Source organism: Rhinopithecus roxellana, chromosome 13, assembly GCF_007565055.1.
Source record: "Rhinopithecus roxellana isolate Shanxi Qingling chromosome 13, ASM756505v1, whole genome shotgun sequence".
NCBI lineage: Eukaryota > Metazoa > Chordata > Mammalia > Primates > Cercopithecidae > Rhinopithecus > Rhinopithecus roxellana.
The window spans coordinates 59,028,660-59,052,373 of record NC_044561.1 but is presented as its reverse complement, the minus strand read 5'-3'; the positions used below and the strand labels follow the sequence as shown (position 1 = coordinate 59,052,373).

The following is a 23,714-nucleotide window of genomic DNA, read 5'->3' as shown; positions in this document are numbered from 1 at the left end:
TCCTGCTTGGCATTGCCTGCAGCAGCCCCGAGAAGCTAATGCAGGCAGCCGCTGCCCAAGGACCTCTTTTTGACCTGCGCTTGGTAAACAGGCATCCAGAATCTGGACGCAGAGCGGCGTTGCCACCATGGCAGGTCAGGCTATCGAACTCAAGTTCCCACAGAAAATAAAGACTTGAGGGGGCAGGGAGGGAGAGGAAAGAATGGCACCTGCCAGAGGAGGTCCAGATGCTGCGAGTGACCGTGAAGTCAAGCACTGGGCCCAGTGGGTGGAGAGCTGTGTGGACAGGCTCCTGTCTGGACCAGTGCTTCAGGGACAGGCTGGGCTGGCCCCACAGGACAGGAGTGGGCTTGGAAAATGGATGTCATTTAATTCCAAGAATAGAGCTTGTGCTGTGCCAATATGGAACCATGCCCTTTTTTGATCTTCCAGATCCACTTTTTTTTTCGGAGACAAAGTCTCACTCTGTTGCCCAGGCTGGAGTGCAATGGTGCGATCTCAGCTCACTGCAACCTCTGCCTCCCAGGTTCAATGGATTCTCCTGCCTCAGCCTCCCAAGTAGCTGGGGTTACAGGGACATGCCACCACACCTGGCTAATTTTTGTATTTTTAGTAAAGATGGGGTTTCAGCATGTTGGCCAGGCTGGTCTGGAACTCCTGACCTCAGGTGATCTGCCACCTTGGCCTCCCAAAGTGCTGGGATTACTGGCGTGAGCCACCGTGCCCGGCCTCTAGATCCACTTTTGATAAAAGAATTGATAGTTGTTTATCTTTTAGATCACAGGAAAAAAATATGTTAAGATAAATTATCCAGACAGGAAATCCTGCAAGGCATGTTACAAAAGTGGTCTAATGGAGGCAGAAATAGTAAGATCAGCTCCAGTGCAAAGAAAAGGATGGTAATGGCCGGGTGCAGTAGCTCACGCCTGTAATCCCAGCACTTTCGGAGGCCGAGGCGAGCAGATCATGAGGTCAAGAGGTTGAGACCATCCTGGGCAACATGGTGAAACCCCATCTCTACTAAAAATTCAAAAATTAGCTGGGCGTGGTGACACGTGCCTGTAGTATCAGCTACTTGAGAGGCTGAGGTAGGAGAACTGCTTGAACCCGGGAGGCGGAGGTTGCAGCAAACCGAGATCGCACCACTGCACTCCAGCCTGGTAACAGAGCAAGACTCTGTTTCAGAAAGGAAAAAAAAAAGAAAAAGAAAAAGATGGTACCTACCCTACCCAATGCAGTTTCATAAATTGGAAAAATCCTGTTCCCCAAACCTGGCAAAAAAATAGCACCAAACAAAAATAAAACCAATCTCATTGTCTTTGTTTTATCAAATATCAAAACAATCAAAGAGGCAGCAGTTGGAAGATACTGACAAGCAAAATAATGCAAAGTTCTCCACACTTTTTAAAGGAAAATTAGGAACACTGATTTTGTTGTTGTTTAGACAGGATCTCCCTGTGCTGCCCAGGCTGGAGTGCAGTGGTGCGATCTTGTCTCACTACAGCCTGAGACTCCTAAGCTCAAGTGATTTTCCTGCCTCAGGCTCCCAAGCAGCTGGGACTACAGGCATGCACCACCATGCCTGGCTAATTTTTGTAGTTTTTGTAGGTATGGCGGTCTCACCATGTTGGCCAGGTTGGTCTCAAACTCCTGAGCTCAAGCAATCCACCCACTCCGCCTCCCAAAGTGCTGGTATTATAGGTGTGAGCCACCGCACCCAGTAAATTTTCCGTTATGTGCATTTTACTGTATTTTATTTTATTTTATTTTTACTAGGGGAAGAAAAAGAAATATCTACACAGAACTGGCCGGGCGCGGTGGCTCATGCCTGTAATCCCAGCACTCTGGGAGGCCAAGGCAGGCGGACCACGAGGTCAGGCGATCAAGCCCATCCTGGCTAACATGGTGAAACCCCGTCTCTACTAAGAATACAAAAAATTAGCCCGGCGTGGTGGCGGCACCTGTAGTCCCAGCTGCTCGGGAGGCTGAGGCAGGAGAATGGTGTGAACCCAGGAGGCGGAGCTTGCAGGGAGCCAAGATCACGCCACTGCACTCCAGCCTGGGCGATAGACCGAGACTCCATCTCAAAACAAACAAAACAAACCAGAAAAAAAGAAATATCTAAACAGAATTAAGTTCTGATGGGAAAAAAAGCTGAACCCTATAATTTGAAAGAATCTTTCGGAGTGTTTCGCTGTGACCCCAGCTCTGTGACCCGGGCGGGCTGCCTCACTGCTGCCCTGGCTTTCTCCCTCCGAAGGCAGGAAAGGGGAGCGCTGCGCGTGGCGACGTCCAGCCCCGTTACTGACGGTCCAGCCCCCTCACTGACGGGGCGGAGGGAGGCACGGCGGGAGGACAGGCGCCTCCTCCGGCGAGTTAGGGCGCCGCACTGTGACGGCGGCGTTCCGCCTGCCGAGGCCTCCGGAGCACGAAGCCGGAACAGCAGGGGCAGGTGGGAAGGGACGGTGGCACCCACAGAGTGGTCTTTTGGACACTGACAAGAAGCCTGGATCAAGACCGGGGGAGCTCCTGCAATCTCCTCTGTTCACGTAACTAACATCAAACTCGAGCCACTGCCTCAGCCCTCCAGCCACCACGCTGAAATCCACACCATCCCCAGCTCTGGAAAGGACACTCAGTAGGGGCAGCTTGAGAACCTCCTGGGTGCTGGGTGCTCTCCATGCTCAGAAACCGCGACACAGGCCGCCAGTCACTAAGCGCCAAGGCATTAGACTTCGCAGATGCGTTCCCAGAGGCTGCCAGGACAGCGCGAGGCCCCGGTGCCGGGCGCCCTGCAGAGGCTGCAGAACTCGGCAGGAGGGACGGGAGGAGGCTCTGATGCAGTGGGTGGAGACAGGCTCCTGAACGGTGTGCTGTGATTTTCTCTCCCCAGACCAGTTAAAGGGAAGGAGAGACAAGGAATCCTTTAGGGAGCATCCTACTGAAGGCAGGGCAATGACCGCGGGGGCTCCTGGCTCCCCTCCCAGAACTCCACCGCTTTTATCTTTATAAAGACAGGGTCTTACTATGTTGCCCAGGTTTCTCAATCAAACTCCTGGCCTCAAGCAATCCTCCCGCTTCTGCCTCCCAAGTCACTGGGATTATGTGCCACCTCCCCCAGCTATGAAGGGAAATTTAAATCCAGTGGGTTAAAAATGTTTTGAAACACCTTACAGTTTACAGCACTTTTATTTGACCTTTATTGATTTATTTGCTCCTGATAGCAATGGCATGGGTTAGACAAGATAAGTATTGTTGTCTTGCTTTTACAGTTGAGAGAATTGTATGAAGTACTTATCTAATGCCCACTTTTTTTTTTTTTTTTTTGAGACAGAGTCTTGCTCTGTCACCCAGGCTGGAGTGCAGTGGCGCGATCTCGGCTCACTGAAAGCTCTGCCTCCCGGGTTCACGCCATTCACCTGCCTCAGCCTCCCCAGTAGCTGGGACAACAGGCGCCCACCACCTCGCCCAGCTAGTTTTTTGTTTTTTTTGTTTCTTTTGAGACGGAGTCTTGCTCTGTCGCCCAGGCTGGAGTGCAGTGGCCGGATCTCAGCTCACTGCAAGCTCCACCTCCCGGGTTTACGCCATTCTCCTGCCTCAGCCTCCCGAGTAGCTGGGATTACAGGCGCCCGCCACCTCGCCCAGCTAGTTTTTTTGTATTTTTTAGTAGAGACGGGGTTTCACCTGTTTAGCCAGGATGGTCTCGATCTCCTGACTTCGTGATCTGCCCGTCTCAGCCTCCCAAAGTGCTGGGATTACAGGCTTAAGCCACCGCGCCTGGCCTTGTATTTTTTTTTTTTTAGTAGAGACGGGGTTTTACCACGTTAGCCAGGATGGTCTCGATCTCCTGACCTCGTGATCTGCCCGCCTCGGCCTCCCAAAGTGCTGGGATTACAGGCTTGAGCCCACTTTCTTGTTTTTAAATCTCTTTTGTGTTTGTTTGCTTGCTTGTTTGTTTGGACAGGGCTGCAGTGCACTGGCACAATCACAGCTCACTGTAGCCTCCACCTGGCCTCAAGGAATCCTCCTGTTTGGCCTCCCAAAGTGCTGGGACCCACAGCCTATGGCTGTCAATGGTCTTAAACCAAAAGCCCCCTTGCCCTTGCGGTTAGCCCCAGGCGCTGTGTGGAGGGTTTGCACCGAAAGCGGAGTGCAAGGAAGGTGCAGGACAGGGAAAGGGAGGAATTCCCCCCTCTTGCCTGCTTCAGTGACGGGCTGGGCGGGGTTCGTCTGTGCAGAGCTGTGGTAAGGGCCACGTGGGCTCAGCCTCAGCCCTCAGAGAGGCATGCTGGGGGACATGCCAGCCCTTACCCCTCACCCCCCACCCCCCACAAGGCACCTGCAGGGGATCTGGCCTCTGACCTCACAGTCCATGGCCTGGGCAGCGCGGCAGCTCCGACTCACTCCTGGTCCACGATGTCCCAGCGGCGACCTGGAAGAGGACGCACACAGAGTGGGCGGCTGCTCCTGGAAAGCCCTGGTCAGCACCCCTCGGAAGGACAACGCAGCTGGCCTGGGCTCCAGAAATGGTGGCTGAGCCCAGGTCCTGGCCTGACCAGAGCATCCTGGGTTTCTTTCCTCTTGGCTGGAGTCAAGCTGTTTCCCTCATTCCAGATACTCGCCCAGGCACTCAGTGCCCTGTGGCCAACCCCACACCTGAATTCAGCCCTCCCATGCCACCCCAGGAAGACCTCAGGCATCAGGGAAACAGGGCCGTCGGCTCACAAATTATTTTATTATCATAAAATGTAAGATGTTTATAGAGAGAGAGAATGTATTTGACAATTAAAAAATTAAATCTTCCGGCTAGATGCAGTAACTCATGCCTGTAATCCCTTTGGGAGGCTGAGGCGGGAGGATCACTTGAGGTCAGGAGTTCAAGACTAGCCTGGTCAACATGGTGAAATCCCGTCTCTACTAAAAATACAAAAATAGGCCGGGTGCGGGTGGCTCACGGCTGTAATCCCAGCACTTTGGGAAGCCAAGGCGGGCAGATCACGAGGTCAGGAGACAGAGACCATCCTAGCTAACATGGTGAAACCCCATCTCTATTAAAAATAGAAAAAATTAGCTGGACGTGGTGGCACGCACCTATAGTCTCTGGTACTTGGGAAGCCGAGGCAGGAGAATCGCTTGAACCCAGGAGGCAAAGGCTGCAGTGAGCTGAGATCATGCCACTGCACTCCAGCCTGGGTGACAGAGAGAGACTCTGTCTCAAAAACAAAACAAAAGAAAAAACAAAAATAAGCTGGGTGTGGTGGTACACGCCTGTAATCCCAGCAACTCGGGAGGCTGAGGCTGGAGAATCGCTTGAATCCAGGAGGCGGAGGTTGCAGTGAGCCAACATTGCACCATTGCACTCCAGCCTAGGTGACAGCTCGAGACTAAGATTGATCTGAGATGACAATTGCTTGCACCCGGGAGTTCAAGGCTGCAGTGAGCTAGGATGGTGCCACTGCACTCCAGCCTAGGCATAGAGGGAGACACTGGCTCTAAAATAAAAGAATGACCAGTCTGGGCCAGGCACAGTGGCTCTTGCCTGTAATCCCAGCACTCTGGGAGGCCGAGGCAGGTGGATCACGAGGTCAAGAGATGGAGACCATCCTGGCCAACATGGTGAAACCCTATCTCTACTAAAAATACAAAACTTAGCTGGGCGTGGTGGTGCATGTACACCTGTAGTCCCAGCTGCTTGGGAGACTAAGGCAGGAGAATGGCGCGAACTTGAGACGTGGAGGTTGCAGTGAGCCGAGATCATGCCATTGTACTCCAGCCTGAGTGACAGAGCGAGACTCTGTCTCAAAAAAAAAAAAAAAAAAAAAAAAAAAAAAAATGACCAGTCTGGCCAACATGGTGAAACCCCATCTCTACAGAAATACAAAATTAGCCAGGTACGGTGATGCAAACCCTGTGGGCCCAGCTACTCAGGAGGCCGAGGCAGGAGGATCACTTAAGCCCAGGAGGTGGAGGTTGCAGTGAGCAGAGATCACACCACTGCACTCCAGCCTGGGCAACAGAATGAGACCCTGTCTCAGAAAAAAAAAAAAAAAAAAAAAAAAAGCTCTGTGTTGGCATCAGTATAGTAAGGTGTCTTAAAAAGACTGAACACAAATTTCTACAGAACACTGTGAATAGAATGATCCTGTTTTAAAAAGTATTTGCCTGTGCGTGTGTGTATAGACACAGTATCAGGTTGAACCAAATGAAATGGCTATTTTGTAGGACAAAACCAGGCACTGGCAATTTCACATGGTTCCTGAATACACAGGAAATAAAAAGCAAACAGAGGAGAGAGCCTGTGCCCAGGCAGAGGAGATGGCAGGAAGCAGCACTGACAGGCGCCTCACCCACCTCCCCACCTTGAGGCTCACACAGGCCTGGGGGCCCTGCACCGCTGCAGGCTGTACCCCACTCTCCCACTGGGGAGCCCAGGAGAAACCCTCGCTGGGTGTGGCCGTGCATTTCATAGGAAGGGACCTGAGCTGCATGACAGACAGGGAGGCACCAGGGCCGGCTCCGGGGCCATCTGCCGGCTCCACAGGGGAGGAAGGGGAGCCTGCACCCACATGAGACAAAGCGCAAGACAGAGCCCACCCCACGAAACAGGCCACAGAGGCCACAGCACCTCCCAGGGCCACTGCCCAGGCCACAGCACAGTGGACCAGACCCTAGCTTCCGCCTCAAGGTCTGTAGCCCCCGCGCCTCACCACTTTGTTCTCCAAGGAACAGCTTCAGGGGTCTCTGTGGGGAAAGTGCCCACTGTCATCTCCGAGTTCGGGAGGCAGCTCACAAAAACCAGCTTCCTTCAGACTCAGATACACGCCCATGTCACAAGCAGACTGCGGCCACCTTGGCACTGCAGCGAGTCTCCCACCAGACTCTAACGCTGTGTCTCATGCAGTCCTTCTCAGCCAGGGCGACTTGGACACACCCAGGAAATATCTGGTGCTGTCTGGAGACATTTACGGGGCGCATGCTCCTTTCACTGCAGGTAGCAGTGGGGGCACTGCTGAGTACCCTGCAATGCTCAGGGCAGTCCCACAACCCATCCAGTTCAAAGTGTCGCTAGCGCTCAGGGCTGAAGTCCACACCAGTGTGTTCATATACACAGCGAACACCATACCGGTGTCACATACATGGTGGAACACCCACTAATCCAGACTGGTGTGTCACACACAGCAGAACGCCACTGACCCATACTGACATTGTCACATCACAGAGGAAAACCACTAACGCATGCCAGTGTGTCACATACACAGCGAATACCATTAACCCCAGTGTGGGGCATGCAAATAGCTTACATTGTCACCACTAAAGACAGGGCTGGGATGAATACCCCGATGGGGCTTTTAAAATTTTTTTTTTGAGACAGAGTCTTGCTCTGTCGCCCAGGCTGGAGTGCAGTGGTGCGATCTCGGCTCACTGCAAGCTCCGCCTCCTGAGTTCACGCCATTCTCCAGCCTCAGCCTCCCGAGTAGCTGAGACTACAGGCACCAGCCACCATGCCCGGCTAATTTTTTGTGTTTTTAGTAAAGACAGGGTTTCACTGTGTTAGCCAGGATGGTCTCAATCTCCTGACCTCGTGATTCGCCTGCCTCGGCCTCCCAAAGTGCTGGGATTACAGGCGTGAGCCACCGCGCCTGCTCCCCCATGGGACATTTTCTATCAAATCCATGATCATATGGGATAACAGAGGGGCGAGGTGGTGTGGCAGTCTTGGGACAGGACAGAGTGAGGGCAGCTCCCCTGGGCTGTGCCTTGAGGCCACATGGCCCAGACCTTGGGGGCCCCATACCCTGGGACATGAGGCCGCCTCCTCTGGTCAGTGGCCTCGGAGGGCTTTAGGAGCGGGGAGCGGCATTCCTAGGCCTGGCTGGTCAACTTCAGGCGGAGCACCAGCCCTGCATCGGGTAACCTCTGGCTTCATTTGTCACTTAAGAAGAAATCCAGGCCGGGCGCGGTGGCTCAAGCCTGTAATCCCAGCACTTTGGGAGGCCGAGACGGGCGGATCACGAGGTCAGGAGATCGAGACCATCCTGGCTAATACGGTGAAACCCCGTCTCTACTAAAAAATACAAAAAACTAGCCGGGCGACGAGGCGGGCGCCTGTAGTCCCAGCTACTCGGGAGGCTGAGGCAGGAGAATGGCGTGAACCCGGGAGGCGGAGCTTGCAGTGAGCTGAGAGCCGGCCACTGCACTCCAGCCTGGGCGGCAGAGCAAGACTCCATCTCAAAAAAAAAAAAAAAAAAAAAAAAAAAAGAAGAAATCCAATGAGTCAATTGCAGCTGTGAGTGGGACTCCGAGGGCGTGGATGCAGACTCCCTGGAAACCACAGAGGCTCCCCAGTCAATAGCGGCCCTACCCCCATCCCAACTCCTAAACAAAGTTGCCAGTAAGAAGGAACCTCAGGCAGCCAGGAGTTCACGCCCCTCTCTTCCAAGGGCCAGTGGGAAGACAGCCAGGCAGGTGGGGAACGGGAAATACCCCCGCCTCACCTCAGTGAGGCTGCCCTCATGCCAGGACGCTCACAGCCAGGATCCCCGAGGCCCTAGCGGTGAGCAGGGTGAGGGGCCGAGCCCTGCATGTGCCATTCCCCCAGTCTCCAGGACTCTGCCGGACGGGGGTGACAAATACCATCTCTAACAACAAGGACCCCAGCAGGCACTGCCAGGCCCCCTCCGCAGGCCTCCCCGCCAATCCTCACCACAGCCTCGCCAGGAAGGCGCTTCTGCCCTGGTTTCAGAGACACGGCTGAGGCTCCAGGGGGCCCAGGGAGGGCAGGGGCCACTTCGCTGCTGCTGAGCTGGGGGGTGCCAGGCCCGCACGAGTATGCTCAGGAGTATGCTCAGATGCCAGCTTTGCTTCTGAGGCCCGTGGGCCTCCCATGCACTCTGGAAGCCAAATGTCCTGGAACTCATTGAAAGCACCACGCAGTCGGTCAGATAGAGGCGTGGGCCACATGGGGACAGGCACAGCACACAGGTGCTCCCAGAGGAAGATTTGTAAGGGCCAGATCTCTGAAGGGCAGTCCTCCTGGGCCAACATCATCCCTGCCTTACTGGTCCCACTCACAGGCGAGAGCTGACTCACTGAATTTCTTTTCTGTTTTTGTTTTGTTTTGTTTTGTTTTGTTTGAGACAGAGTCTCACTGTGTCACCCAGGCTGGAGTACAATGGCGTGGTCTCAGCTCACTGCAACCTCCACCTCCCTGATTCTAGCGATTCTCCCGCCTCAGCCTTCTGAGTAACTGGGACTACAGGTGCCCGTCACCACACCTGGCTAATTTTTGTATTTTTAGTAGAGACGGGCTTTCACTATGTTGAGCAGGCTGGTCTCGAACTCCTGACCTCATGATCGCCCGCCTCAGCCTCCCAAAGTGCTGGGATTACAGGCGTGAGCCACCGTGCCCGGCCTGAATTTTTTTTTTTAAGAGATGGAGTGTTGCTATGTTGCCCAGGCTGGCTTAGAACTCCTGGGCTCAAGCAATCCTCCCACCTCGGCCTGAACTCCTGGGCTCAAGCCATCCTCCCACCTCAGCCTGAACTCCTGGGCTCAAGCCATCCTCCCACATCGGCCTTCTGAGTAGGTGGGGCTTCAGGTGTGCACCACAGCACCCAGCTAAATTTATTCTTAAGTAACAAATGACTGTCACTATGTTCCCCAGGCACACACACCTCCTAAACACTATGCAACCTCGAGGTCACCCACACGCTGCACAGGAGGGCACGCCAGCCCAAAGCCAGGACAACCAGCTCGACTCATGCCCTGGCCACCACTGACACGCTCTGTGGCTTTGGGGTGGCATTCTCCCACCGGTAGACGTGCTGGGCTTGCTGGCAGTGCAGGCACTGTACTCAGGGCTAGGGACAATGGCAAAAATGATCCATGTGTCCCTGGCCCAGTGGAGCTTATTTACAGAAATATACCATTGTAAATACAGTGGACACCATGAAAACAAGCATGTGCTACTCTAGGAACGTCCATCCACCTCCCAAACTTCATGGCATGCTCTGTGCAGCGCCAAGGAACGCGCCAACCAGGGAGTGTGAACACACAGGCACTGTGACCTAGACTGATGACCCAGAGAAGGGGCAGTGCCATTTGGGTCAGGGCTGAAGAATGCCCAAGAATTAATCAGAAGAGGAGAGGGGCAGGGAAGGAATTCCTGACATTTCACTTTTCTGGGCCTTGGTGTCTTCAGAAAGATAAAGGGTTTGGAGGCCGGGCGCAGTGGCTCACGCCTGTAATCCCAGCACTTCGGGAGGCCGAGGCGGGCGGATCACAAGGTCAAGAAACTGAGACCAGCCTGGTCAACATGGTGAAAAACTGTCTCTACTAAAAATACAAAAGTTAGCCAGGTCTGGTGGCGCGTGCCTGTAATCCAGCTACTGGGGAAGCTGAGGCAGGAGAATCACTTGAACCCAGGAGGCGGAGGTTGCAGTGAGCTGAGATCGTGCCACTGCACTCCAGGCTGGGTGACAAGAGCAAAACTCCATCTCACAAAAAAAAAAAGAGAAGAAAAATAAAGGGTTTGGAGAAGGTGATTTCCTTTTTGGTTTTTTCTTTGTTTGTTTCTTTCTCTGGGACAGAGTCTCGCTCTGTCGTCCAGGTGGGAGTGCAGTGGCGTGATCTCGGCTCACTGCAAGCTCCGCCTCCCAGATTCAAGTGATTCTCCTGCCCCAACCTCCTGAGTAGCTGGGATTACAGGTGCCCACCACCACGCCTGGCTAATTTTTGTATTTTTAGTGGAGATGGGGTTTCACTATGTTGGCCAGGCTGGTCTCGAACTCCTGATCTCGTGATCTGCACCCCCACCTCGGCCTCCCACAGTGCTGGGATTACAGGCGTGAGCCACCATGCCAGCCTGTTATTGTTCTTAAATGAACACATGTGAAAGGTTTTATTCAACTCATTTTTAACAGGGGAAACAGCGATGTTGAAATCATTCAAAGGAGTCCACGAACTGTGTGCACAGGCAATGGGAAAACTGGGAATGCGCTCACAAACTGAGGCAAAACTGGGCCCAATAGCCACAAGGCACTGGTCGCTTTCCACGGGGCAAAGTTCAGTCGCATTTCTTTTTTCCTTTTTTGTTTTTTTGAAATGGAGTCTCATTCTGTCACCCAGGCTGGAGTGCAGTGGTGCAATCTCGGCTCACTGCAATCTTCACTTCCTGGGTTCAAGTGATTCTCCAGCTTCAGCCTCCCAAGTAGCTGAGGCTATAGGCATGCACCACCATGCCCGGCTAATTTTTGTATTTTTAGCAGAGATGGGGTTTCATTATGCTGGCCAGGCTGGTCTCGAACTCCTGACCTCGTGATCCACGCCCCCCTCAGCCTCCCAAAGTGCTGGGATTATAGGTGTGAGCCACCATGCTGGCCGCAAAGGATTCTTTAACTCAAAAGAAGGGACTCATGAGACTGCCCTGACCATTACACAGTGCAGAGAGAGTTCAATTCAACTAAGCCTCCTTGTGCTTCTTTGACTAATTTAGGGCCATGCAGTATCAAACAGCAACGAGGGCACAAAAGCAGCTTCTCCCTGGCTATCTTCAGAAGGAATCTTAGATTGCCCTTGAACACCATCGACAATCTGCTATTCTGAGGGCTGGAAACCAAACCTAAGAAACCACCAGGCTTTGGCCGGGCACGCTGGCTCATGCCTGTAATCCCAGCACTTTGGGAAGCCAAGCAGGCAGATCATCTGAGCCCAGGAGTTCAAGGCCAGCCTAGGCGATCTGGCGAAACCCAGTCTCTACAATATATGTAAAAACTAGCCAGGCATGGTGGCGTTTGCCTGTAGTCCCAGCTACTGGGGGAGAATTGCTTGAGCCCAGGAGGTGGAGGTTACAGTGAGCCAAGATCACGCCACTGCACTCCAGCCTGGGCAACAGAGCCTGACTCTGTCTCAAAAAAGAAAGAAAGAAAGAAAGCAATTCCAGCAGGTTTCTCCTGTGGTGCCTGTGCAAGTGAAGCCCACCCCAAGGCGACATGAGGATGTGTTCTCAGAGCTCGAAACAGCAAGGGACTCGGCCGCTGTCATTCGCCTTTGCCCAGCAGAGGCTCCAAGGGAAGCTAGCCTTCAATCTGTTAGGTGCACCAGTGGCTTCTCTACTTGGTCTCAAGTTGGATGGAAGCAGAGACAAAACTTGAGGAAGCTGCCAGTCAATCAAGCCCTGGCCATGTGAGGCTGACAGCATAGATTCTAGTTACTGTATGGCTTCCCAGGTGGTTGCTAGTGACAGCACCTGGCTCCACAAGCTGGCCTGTGGCCTCCCGGGGGTCCTTGAAGGTAATGGGGTCTAGTCATGTCTGTCTGTACAGTCAGTCTCTTATCTCTCTTACTGAGGTGCCTCAAAGAGCTTAAGTTCCCCAGCTGCTGGCAAGTGACCTTCCTGCCACGCTATGAGCTGAGGCCGGGCCACTCTTCTGAGGAGGCCGAGACCTCGCAGGCACTGGTCCACGGTCACCTCAGTTCCTCCAGAAGTGGCTGGTCAGCGTCCTTCACAAATACAGCATTCCAGGGAAGGAATGCTGTTCCCAGCTGCACTAGGAACTTACCCAGTTATATATCGGTTTGAGAAAAGGCACAGAAGCTAGTCCCTCAAAAAATTAAACCTAGAACTACCGTTTGACCTAGAATTCAGCTTTTGGGCATTACGCTGAAGAACTGAAAAGTAGCGCCTGGAACATACATTTGCACATCCATGGTCACAGCAGACAAAAGGCCAAAATAGTCCAGATGTCTAACGGATGAGTGGAAAAATAAAACATGGGGTGACATACGATGGACACACGCTACAATACAGATGAACGTGAAGACACTATGCTGGGTGAACTAGGCCAGTCATGAAAGGACAGATACATGTGGTTCTATCTCCAAGGGGTGCCCAGAGTAGTCAAATTCACAAGGATCAGAAAGTACAAAGGCACCTGCCAAGGGCTGGGGGCGGCAAGTTAGCGTTTAATGGTACCATTTCTGTTTTGAAAGGTGAAAAAGTTCTGGAGATGGTTGGGGGGTGACGTTGCATGACAATGAGACTGTACTGAATGCCACTGAAGTGTACGCTTAAAAATGCTTAAAATGGGAAATCTTATGCTATATCTATTTTACCACGATAAAAAATATACACTTAAAAAACAGCCAGGTGACCCGGGCGCGGTGGTTCACGCCTGCAATCCCAGCACTTTGGGAGGACGAGGCAGGTTGATTACAAGGTCAAGAGATCGAGACCATCCTGGCCAACTTGGTGAAACCCCGTCTCTACTAAAAATACAAAAATTAGCTGGGAATGGTGGCGCCCGCAGTCCCAGCTACTCAGGAGGTTGAAGCAGGAGAATCGCTTGAACCTGGGAGGCGGAGGGTGCAGTGGGCCAAGATCGCGCCACTACACTCCAGCCTTGCAACAGAACAAGACTCCAGCTCAAAAAAAAAAAAAAAAAAAAAAAAAAGAGCCAGGTGTGGGCCGGGCGCAGTAGCTCACACCTGTAATCCTAGCATTTTGGGAGGCCAAGGCAGATGGATCACTTGATGTCAGGCGTTCAAGACCAGCCTGGTCAACACAGAGAAAACCCCATCTCTACTAAAAATACAAAAATTAGCCAGGCATGGCAGCAGGCGCCTGTAGTCCCAGCTACTCGGGAGGCTGAGGCAGGAGAATCGCTTAAACCCAGGAGGCGGAGGTTGCAGTGAGCCGAGATTGCGCCACTGAACTCCAGCCTGGGTGACAGAGTGAGACCCCGTCTCAAACAAACAAACAAAAAACCAGAGCCAGGTGTAGTGGTGTGCACCTGTAACCTCAGCTACTCGGAAGGCTGCGGTAGGAGGATGGCTTGAAAGCCCAGAAGCTCAAGGCCAGCCTGGGCGACACAGTGAGGCCCCATCTCTAAAAATCATTATTATTATTAAAGTTTAAACTTTTTTAAATTTCAATTTTCAATTTTAAAAAGGACACATTCTTACCGAACCTATGCAAATAACTATATCAGCACAAAAAATAAGGAGACAGTGAAAATGGGGGTTCACTAAGAAAGTGATATCATTTAAAAATGTTTCACATCTGGTCAGGCGCAGTGGCTCACGCCTATAATCCCAGCACTTTGGGAGGCTGATGAGGGTAGATCACTTGAGGTCAGGCGTTCAAGACCAACCTGGCCAACATCTCTATTCTACATCCCATCTCTACTAAACATACAAAAAATTAGCCAGGTGAGGTGATGGGCAACTGTAGTCCCAGCTACTCAGGAGGCTGAGGCGGGAGAATCACTTGAACCCAGAGGCGGAGGTTGCAGTGAGCTGAGATCGCACCACTGCACTCCACCCTGGGTAGCAGAGCAAGACTCTGTCTCCAAAAAAAAAAAAAAAAAAAAAAAAAAAGTTTCATATCCATCTACCAGAGCAGAGCCTTCTAAATCATTACGGATTACAGACACTACGAATGAGAAAGCATTTCCTCTTATAGCTAGAAAACAGAAATGAAACGTCAGCTATATTCCAAGCAAACCACCACAATTCAATTCCCTAGTGGCCCATCGCATTCTGCGGGGCTCAGAGCCTGCTCCCACCCCTCACGAAGCCCTGGCCCGGCACGCTGGGGTGGTCTGAGAGCCGTTGAGGCGATGGTCAGTGCGGAAGCCTGGACCCAGAGGCTCTGAATAGTCACCAGTGAAAATACAGGGCAATCCTTTCCCACATGGCAACATCAGCATGGGGAGAGTCAAAGTCTCTTTTCATAACGATTTTCTAATGCATCTGGCCAGGTATTTCTGAATATTTCATTCAGATAATTTCTGAATGAAAATATCTACACGGGCTGGGCGCAGTGGCTCACGCCTGTAATCCCAGCACTTTGGGAGGCCGAGGCGGGCGGATCACAAGGTCAGGAGATCGAGACCATCCTGGCTAACACAGTGAAACCCTGTCTCTACAAAAAACTAGCCGGGCGTGGCGGCGTGCGCCTGTAGTCCCAGCTACTCGGGAGGCTGAGGCAGGAGAATGGCGTGAACCCGGGAGGTGGAGCTTGCAGTGCGCCGAGATGGCGCCATTGCACTCCAGCCTGGGCGACAGAGCGAGACTCCGTCTCAAAAAAAAAAAATCCTACACAGAGCAGGGGAGATCACTGACAAGCACGGGGCCTCCTGCCAAGCCCAGAACTTCCGAAATATTTCCATGAACAACATTTACACGTACACACCGAACCAAGGAGCGGCGGCCAGCGTCTCTTGTGATTTGACAAGCACTCTTCCTGTGCGGGTCTTACAAAGTAACACTGAAAACAAATCTCATTATGTTTGTAGTATTTTTCTTTTTATGAGGTGAATGATCAAATCTTTGTGATTTTCCAGGGGCACTCGGAGCCTCAGGGACTGTTTCAGAGGCAATCTGGACAGTTGTTAAGGCAGGATCGCGGTGTCTGAGAGGGAAGACTTGATTATCCATTAACAAAACAAATCTGATCTTTCACAACTGAAGAACCTTTGCTCTTTGTTCTTCCCCCTTAAATAAGCACGAACATAATAAAGTCAACATAAAGCATCAAAAATGATTCTGCTATACAGAACCTCTGCCATCCAGGTGGATTACACAGAAAGGAAAGAATAATCTTTCACTTTGGTTTTTTTTTTTTTTTTTTTTTTTTTTTAGAGACAGAGTCGCACTCTGTCGCCCAGGCTGGAGTGCAGTGGGGCGATCTCAGCTCACTGCAAGCTCCGCCTCCCGGGTTCACACCATTCTCCTGCCTCAGCCTCCCGAGTAGCTGGGACTACAGGCGCCCGCCACCACACCTGGCTAATTTTCTGCATTTTTAGTAGAGACGGGGTTTCACAGTGTGAACCAGCATGGTCTCGATCTCCTGACCTCGTGATCCACCTGCCTCAGCCTCCCCAAGTGCTGGTTTTAGAGGCGTGAGCCACAGCGTCTGGCCAAGAATTTCCTTTTAAATTTAAAGTCTAATGCATTAAAATTATTAGAAGTACAGTGGGCGCGGTGGCTCACGCCTGTAATCCCAGCACTCTGGGAGGCCAAGGCAGGAGGATCACCTGAGATCAGGAGTTCAAGACCAGCCTGGCCAACATGGTGAAACCCTGTCTCTAATAAAAATACAAAAATTAGCCGGGTGTGGTGGCACATACCTGTAATCCCAGCTACTTGGGAGGTGAGGCAGGAGAATCGCTTGAACCCAGGAGGCAGAGGTTGGAGTGAGCCAAGTTTCGTTCCACTGCATTCCAGCCTGGGTGACAGGGCAAGACGCCATCTCAAAAAAAATTATAATAGGCTGGGCGTGGCGGCTCATGCCTGTAATCCCAGCACTTTGGGAGGCTGAGGGGGGCAGATCACGAGGTCAAGAGATCGAGACCATCCTGGCTAACACAGTGAAACCCCGACTCTACTAGAAATACAAACAAATTAGCCAGGCGTGGTGGCGAGCGCCTATAATCCCAGCTACTCGGGAGGCTGAGGCAGGAGAATCTCTTGAACCCAGGAGGCAGAGGTTGCAGTGAGCCGAGATCACGGCACTGCACTCCAGCCTGTGCAACAGAGTGAGACTCCATCTCAAAAAAAAAAAATTATAATAAATAAATAAATTATTAGAAGTAGGATTTTCTTATGTTCTGCAAATCTTCGAAATATTTACTTATATAAACTAATCTCAAACCAATCAGAACAGAGTTCCTCCAATTCAAGACACTTCGTGACCTTACCCAGTGACTCAAGAAAAGTTTTCCACATTCGCTCAGTGAGAGGCAAAGGCCTTTCTGAATTACAACTTCAGCCCCAGGGCAAAAGTAAACACAGAAACTGGAAAACTCCCTGGACCAGGTATCAAAGAGTTGTTCTTCCTGGTGGACACAAAATTCTGCATCGAATTGAGCTCAAAGAGGCTAAGGACACAGAGAACGAAGTCCAATCATCCAGATTCTCCAAATCTGGCCACAGAGGACTGATCTCTGTCATCCGCCTACAAAGATGAGCAACAATATGACCACAAACCAAGGCTCAATCACTGATGCCACCAGGCCACAGACAAGCCAGAAACCAAGAGAACACAGACGCAGGGGCGGGGGAAGCCGAGACACAGAGAGAAAATGGAGAAACAGGCTCCACGAAGTGAAAAGTTCCGTTGCTGCTAGAATTTGCCTCTGGTAGCCAGAGGACCAGCACTTTGGGAGGCCAAGGCAGGAGGATCACTTGAGCCCAGGAGTTTGAGGCAAACCTGGGCAACACAGTGAGACCCCGTCTCTACAAAAAGTACAAAATAAAAAATGAATGAAACACAGACACCTGCTGTAACATGAGTGACCCTTGAAAATATGCTACATGAAAGAAGTCAGTCACAAAAGGCCACCTAGTGATGTGATTCCATTAGCACAAAAGGTGCTAAACATGCAAATCCAGACAGAAAGATCAGGGCTGCCAGGGTTGCGGAGGACCCGCTGGTATGTGTGGAGCTTCTTTCTGGGGCGCTGAGATGTTCTGCCTGTAGGTGGTGGTGATGGGTGCACACTGTGAATATACTAAGCCACTGAACTGTACACTTTCAATGGGTGAATTTTATGGCATGTGCAGTATGGCTCAAACAAATGGTTTTTGAAAAGGCAGCCAGCAGGAGGGGGCATGAGGAGGCAAGGGCCTCTTCAGGTGACTGGGGCCCCCTCCCAGAGGTCGGAGGCTCCACCACAGGCCCCGGAAGTCAGTGGACCCCGATGCTCTCGGCCTCCGTGACTTGGGAGTCCTGCCTCCCTCCCGTGTGCAGGCCCTGGGCTTCTGGGTGGGGCATGGTGGCTGGCAGCGGACGGCAGGTGTCCTTCAGCTACTCCAGAATCCCTGGTGAGCCTGTCTGCCCCTGGTCCGCCCCTCCCTGAACTCTCTGTAGACTCTGTCATAAAGAACAAGGCTGGGTCGTGTGGTGGCTCACGCCTGTAATCAAAGCACTTTGGGAGGCTGAGGCGGGCGGATCACGAGGTCAGGAGATCGAGACCATCCTGGCTAACACAGTGAAACCCTGTCTCTACTAAAAATACAAAAAATTAGCCAGGCGTGGTGGCGGTAGCCTGTATTCCCAGCTGCTCGGGAGGCTGAGGCAGGAGAATGGCGTGAAACTTGGGAGGCGGAGCTTGCAGTGAGCCGAGATTGCACCACTGCACTCCAGCCTGGGCGACACACGAGAGTTGTCTCAAAAATAAATAAATAAAGAATAAGGCTGTCAGCACGTCCCAGACAGAGTCCAAGTCAGGGCAGAGCCCTCACAGAGCACAGCAGGGCCTGTGCCGCGCCAATGCTGTGCTCCTGCCTGGCAGAAATGCCACCCGGCCCCTGGCAGAAACGCCTCCCTTCTCCTGTGGAGGGGCTGATGACCCAGGAGCGGCTGGCTGCTGGTGTGAGGACACGGGTGACCCTTCCACAAAGGCCCCCAGCTGGGCTCCCTGCTCAGCTGGCCGGGTTTGGGGCTGGATGTCTGCAAGGGTCCTCAGGGATACCCAGAGGGAGAAAAGGCTTTTGGGGAAATAGTGACAGCTGGGGCCAGGGTTCTCACAGCCAGGCCCCATCTCTCCCTGCCTGGATTTCAGGGGAAGTGGGGCTTGGGGAAACAGGAACGGAGGTGGTCATCGCGCCGGAAGGGCGTGTGGGCCACAGAGAAGCACCCTAAGGCTGTGCTGTCATCCAGACTGCCACCCCACCTTTCCAGGGCACAGCAAGGAAGTGCCTGCTGAAAGGATCCTGGGGACAGTTGTCAAGGCAATGTTATCTTCTCACAGCACGACTGCCTCGGTTCCGGGGCCAGGACGGTGCCCGGCCTGGCTGTGGTCCCTCTACTGACTCCACACACACAGGCAGCTGGGCCCAGGCAGCAGCCAGTCCAAGCACAGTGACCTCCACCACCCAAAGCTCAGAGTTCTCAGCTGAACCCAGGAGGCACCCCACCTTCCTGTCTCTAGGGAGATGCCAGCTGGTGCAAAAGCCACCCCCAGTCCTGACACGAGGCCTGGTCACGTGGTGCCCCACTGGACGGGGGGATGGTACACTTGCCCGCTGGCCTCCAGTGCTCTCAGGCCCAGCCTCACTGTCACAGGACCAGAGCTCTTCAGGGATGGCCACTGTCCTGGACTGACCCCCAGGAGGGATGCGCTGCTGCCTCCCAGGGGCCTTCGTGCCAATGGCCCCTTTCTTTCCACCCCCATATGCTGCCCCTGCCTACTCCCTTCCCTGGCCCTGGGTCGCCACTCCTGTCCTGTTCTCCTGCTGTCCCCACCCCAGCCCTGACCCCAGATGGCTCTCCCTAGAAAACACTGGAACCCCAGAGAAGCCCAATCCCCCAAGTCCATCTGCATTTTAAGAAGCCCTCAGGTGGCCGGGCGCGGTGGCTCAAGCCTGTAATCCCAGCACTTTGGGAGGCCGAGACGGGCGGATCATGAGGTCAGGAGATCGAGACCATCCTGGCTAACACGGTGAAACCCCGTCTCTACTAAAAAAAAAAAAAAAAAAAAAAAAAAAAAAAAAAAAAAAAAGAAGCCCTCAGGCACTCCCAGCCCAGAGAAGGAAGCTGTAAAGGTGGACGGGTCATGTCAGACTTTGAACCTGCAATGTGATCTCACCTTCCCCATCTGTAAAAGGGGACACTCCCTGCCTTGTGCAATCACATGCAGTGTCAGAAAAAGCACCTGACATATGACATCCACTTATAGAGGGTTTTCCCTTCTCTTTGGTTTTGGGGGAGAATGGGAGAGACCCAAGCAGGAGCTCCTGGAACACCGCCCATCCCGGACCCAGCGCTGTAGTCACCTGAACACGCACCCAGATACAGGGGAACTTCACAGAATGAATGTGAGAAATAAAATGAGACATTCAGTTACACAAATTAAACCAAACATAGACGCAGGGGTACCCCATAACAGAAACAGAGCAACTATTGCCGGCCTCGGATGAAAGCTCTTGGCCAAGGGCCATGACAGCAGTGGGGAGGTTCAGCAGCTGTCCCCAAGCACACAGGGCATTTGGAACCCCCAAGCCCGGCCTCGTCCACCAGGCCACAGCACACACTTTCATTCTTCTGAAGAAAGGGGGTTTGTTAAGCCAACGAGGAGGGAAGCCAAGGACTGCCCCCAGCGCCTGCATGGCTGTGAGCATAGAAGCGGGCTGAGCCACAGGCTGAGGGTCCCATGCAGACCAGGCAAAGCCCAGGCAGGATGCTCTGCGGAAAGCTCCCTGGTGATCCGGACCCGGAGCCAGACTGAGCCCCAGCCCCAGAAGACAGGTATCTCCTCCTCCCCTGGGGCCACAGCAGCCACAGAGGCCACCCACGGCTTCCACTAAGCGTGTCTTTCCAGTTACTCTACGTGCCTAAAAGTGACCAGTCCCCTTTCAGGTCTGGTCTGTGATCCAGATGGTAGTCCTTCCCCTTTAAAACCCCACTTCCCACCCCTGCCCTGGCCAAGCTGATAGGATTCAAGGAGTGCAGCGGTGCAATCACAGCTTACTACAGCCTCAGCCTCCCGGACTCAAGCAAGCCTCCCGTCTCAGCCTCCCAAAGCCACTTCCTCCTTTTCTTAGTTGATAGCTTCTTCTACAGAAAAGGACCCCGAAAACAAACACCTAAAAAGCCAACCAAGAATTCAATCTGCAAGGCAGCAGCACCTCTAGAAATAGCTGCTTTGTGGCCCGTTTGCCTTTTATGTGAAACTTCCCCATTTTGGACCAACACAGGCAGAAAGAGAAAAGGAGGAAGAGAAGGAAAAGAGGCAGGCTGTGTTGGGGCTGGATGGGCCTGTAGGAACCTGCCAGCAGTGGCTCTTGGGGAAAACCCCACTGGGAGGGTTCTGAACCCCTGCCCCGGAAGCTTCCCTTCTCCCGCACAAATCACTCGCTGCCTTGGAACCTGGGCTGCCTCCCTCCCAGAGGCTCAGAGGGGAGCGAGGCCACAGAAAGGCTCCTCACCCCCGGTGGCCTAATAGGTGTGACATGTGGAGGGGAAGTCTGGGCAGCGTGCATGATGCTCAGAGCCGAAACCCTGGAGTCCGACTCCCTCAGTTGTGATCTCGGACAAGTTACTTAGCCTCTCCTTGCCTCAGTTTCACCATCTGGAGAATGGGGATACTACCCTAGTCTGACCACTGTGACGTCCAAATGAGCCAGTGAGCACACATCAAGTGCTCCATGAGCGTCCGGCACACAGGTGCTTGTCTCTGTCCTGGGCTTCAGCTCCACCAGTGTCTTCTTCAGACCTGTCATTGGCTTGGGGCAAGGAAACATGTGGCCACTGACGGCGGTCTGCAAGGTATGGCAGCCATGGAGCTGCTAATTAGACCCTGTGAGTGGGAGGCCCTGTGGGGTGGGCAGAGGCAGACGCCCAGCTGCTCTCAGGGACACTCCATGACTGCGCTGCCCTCCACAGCCCCAGTTGGCAAGTGGTGACCAGATGTCAACCACAGGAGGCATTTCCAGAGGCCACAGCTCTAGAGCGAGGTCTCTCATGGGCTGACAGAGCCAGTGCTCCGTGTCGCCTGAAACAACGTGCGCAGTCCTCCGTCACATCGAGGACCTGCTCAGCCCTGAAAACGAATAACGCAGCCCCTCCACTTGGCACTGGGGAGAGGATGACTCACGGCCCTTCTGCCTGGAAGGCAGGCTCCGGCATCAAATGTCCATCCTCCTCCATCACCCTCATCCATCCTTGTCAGTCCAGGGGCCCAGGCACTGCTGGGGCTGCTGGGCAGGCAGTTCTCACTTGCAAATGAGTGGGACCCTCAGTCCTTCCATCAACTTCCTCACGTCGGCTGAGCCTGTGAGCACCCCTAGGCAAGTCCTCTGAGCTGGGCATGCGACACCTCTTCCCACCCAGGCACCCTCCCCCTAGAACCCCCCCCCCCGTACCACCCTGGGGACACGCTCCGCTTCCCTCTCTGGCAAGCTCCTGCACAACCCTGAGACCACCTGATAGCCACCGTCTATCCTGCCCAACCTCCCCAGAAACACTAACAGCACCTCGCCCCAGCCACGGCAGGTCTCTGCACCCCTCACCTCAGTCGCCACTCTCACATCTCACGAACAGAGACACTAGATGCTTCCTCATGCTCCCTGTGCCTGTCTTGGGAGATCCCTGCCTTTAAACCCCAGCCACGAACTGCTGACCTCTGGTTTCCTCTTCCCTCCCCGGGCAAGAGGGGCAGAAGGGGCAGGGACACACACTCCGGGCCGCAGGCAGAGGCTTGGCCAGGGTCCTCCTCCCAGCAGTGCCTCCCTGGAGCTGTCTACCTCAACTCCTGATGCCAGAGGATCCCTCTGCGCTCCCCACGCCCTTAAGACCCCAGCTCAGGGAATCTGGTCTCAGTCATCACTCCCAAGGGACTGCAGGGCCCCAGGACGGCACACATTCAGGCCCAGGAGAGCTCTCCCCATCTCAGAGCCTGCCCAGCGCGGGTGGAGATGGAATGTGGAAGAACCACATCCTCTGCAGCTCCCCCACAGTAAGAGCGAGGACTGAGGGTGTGGATAAGGTTCCAGGAAGGGGGTGTAAGCACGGGAAGGTGGAAGAGCTCCGGGCGGGTCCATCTGCTCCTCACCTGCCCCAACCCCGCCTGCAGGTGAAGGCCGGTCCAGCCCCAGAAGGCCCAGCCCTCAGCCCACTTACAGAACCCGCACTGTGCTCCTCCGGCCGGCCCCTCGCTGCCCACCAGAGCCATCATGACCCCAGCACCGGCTGCACATTCGTATTTGTTCAATGAATGAATGAACTCTTGCCAGTCCAGCCACTTGGTGGCTGAGGGCTTCAGGGCTCTCCCAGGGTCCCCTGGGGTCATTCAGCCACTCAACAGCTTCCCAGCAGCAGCAGCGAGGATCCGCACATCATTGCCAGCGCTCTAAGGCGCGGGCGAGTCCCTGTAGGCGGCCACTCTCACCGCGCTTGGTCAGCCCTGAGCTCCGCTCGGGAGGAGCCGGCAGGTGTCTGCGGTGCTGGAAAGACCACGGTGTGGGCGGGGGTTCCGATCCGCCGGGAAGGGCGGCCTGCGCCCGGCCAGGCCCCCGGGTTTTCTCCTCTCTGGGGCTGGCCTCGGCCCCTCCCCCGCCCTCCCCGCGCCCCGCACCCCTCCCCTGAGTCCCCAGGCCACGTGGAGAGGACACAACAAAGCCTTCCCCGCCTCCGAGGCGGACCCGACCCTCAGCACCGACCTGCAGGCCGCGCCGAGGAGGGCGCCCGGGCGGAGGGGAGGCGGGAGAGGCGCGGCCCGCGGGTCGGTGCTGAGGCCGGGCTCTGACCCCCTCCTCCCCTCCTCCGGCTCCCACCGCGGTCGGGCCCAGGGCGGGCGGCGGGCTCTGAGCTCCACGCCGGGGCAGGCGGGCAGGCAGGGGTCCCGGGCTGGGGCTCGGCGCGTACCCCGGTAGGGGCGCGGGGGCACTCACCACCCTCCAGCCGCGGGGGCGCAGGCGCGTCCGGGCCGAGGCAGCGTCTCTCAGGCGCGCGGACACAGCCGAATACCCGCTTCCTCCTTATGGCGCCCCGCGCGCTTCCTCCTTCGGCCCCCCACGCCCGGGCCCGCCCCGGCCCGCCCCGGCCCGCCCCCGGCGGCTTGCGGGGACCCGGGGAGCCCGCGCCCGCGCGGGGCGGTGGAGCGGGGCGGGGAGCCGGCAGCGCAGTGAGAACCGGGATTTCCACCCTTACCCCTTACGCGACTGTTCCAGACAGTGTCGTCCAACTTTAAGTTAGCCACTTACTCCAGCGC

General features: G+C 54.3%; 1 protein-coding gene across 3 annotated transcripts in view; it reads right to left on the bottom strand.

Annotated features, from left to right (window-relative positions):
* The window catches only part of BID (BH3 interacting domain death agonist), a 37,879-nt gene extending 14,365 nt beyond the window's left edge, over positions 1-23,514 (bottom strand). The window contains exons 1-2 of one of the 3 annotated variants that reach the window (XM_030915891.1): positions 23,395-23,514; positions 4,363-4,432 (exon numbers count right to left, since the gene is read on the bottom strand). In XM_030915891.1, coding sequence (XP_030771751.1) covers positions 4,363-4,374 — 12 coding nt within the window. In that variant the 5' untranslated portion in view covers positions 4,375-4,432; positions 23,395-23,514. Of the gene's footprint in view, positions 1-4,362; positions 4,433-6,707; positions 6,847-22,624; positions 23,059-23,394 lie in introns of those variants that run through there. The other 2 variants (XM_010381071.2, XM_030915890.1) reach the window with 2 other exon arrangements.
* Between the last annotated feature and the right edge of the window lie 200 nt (positions 23,515-23,714).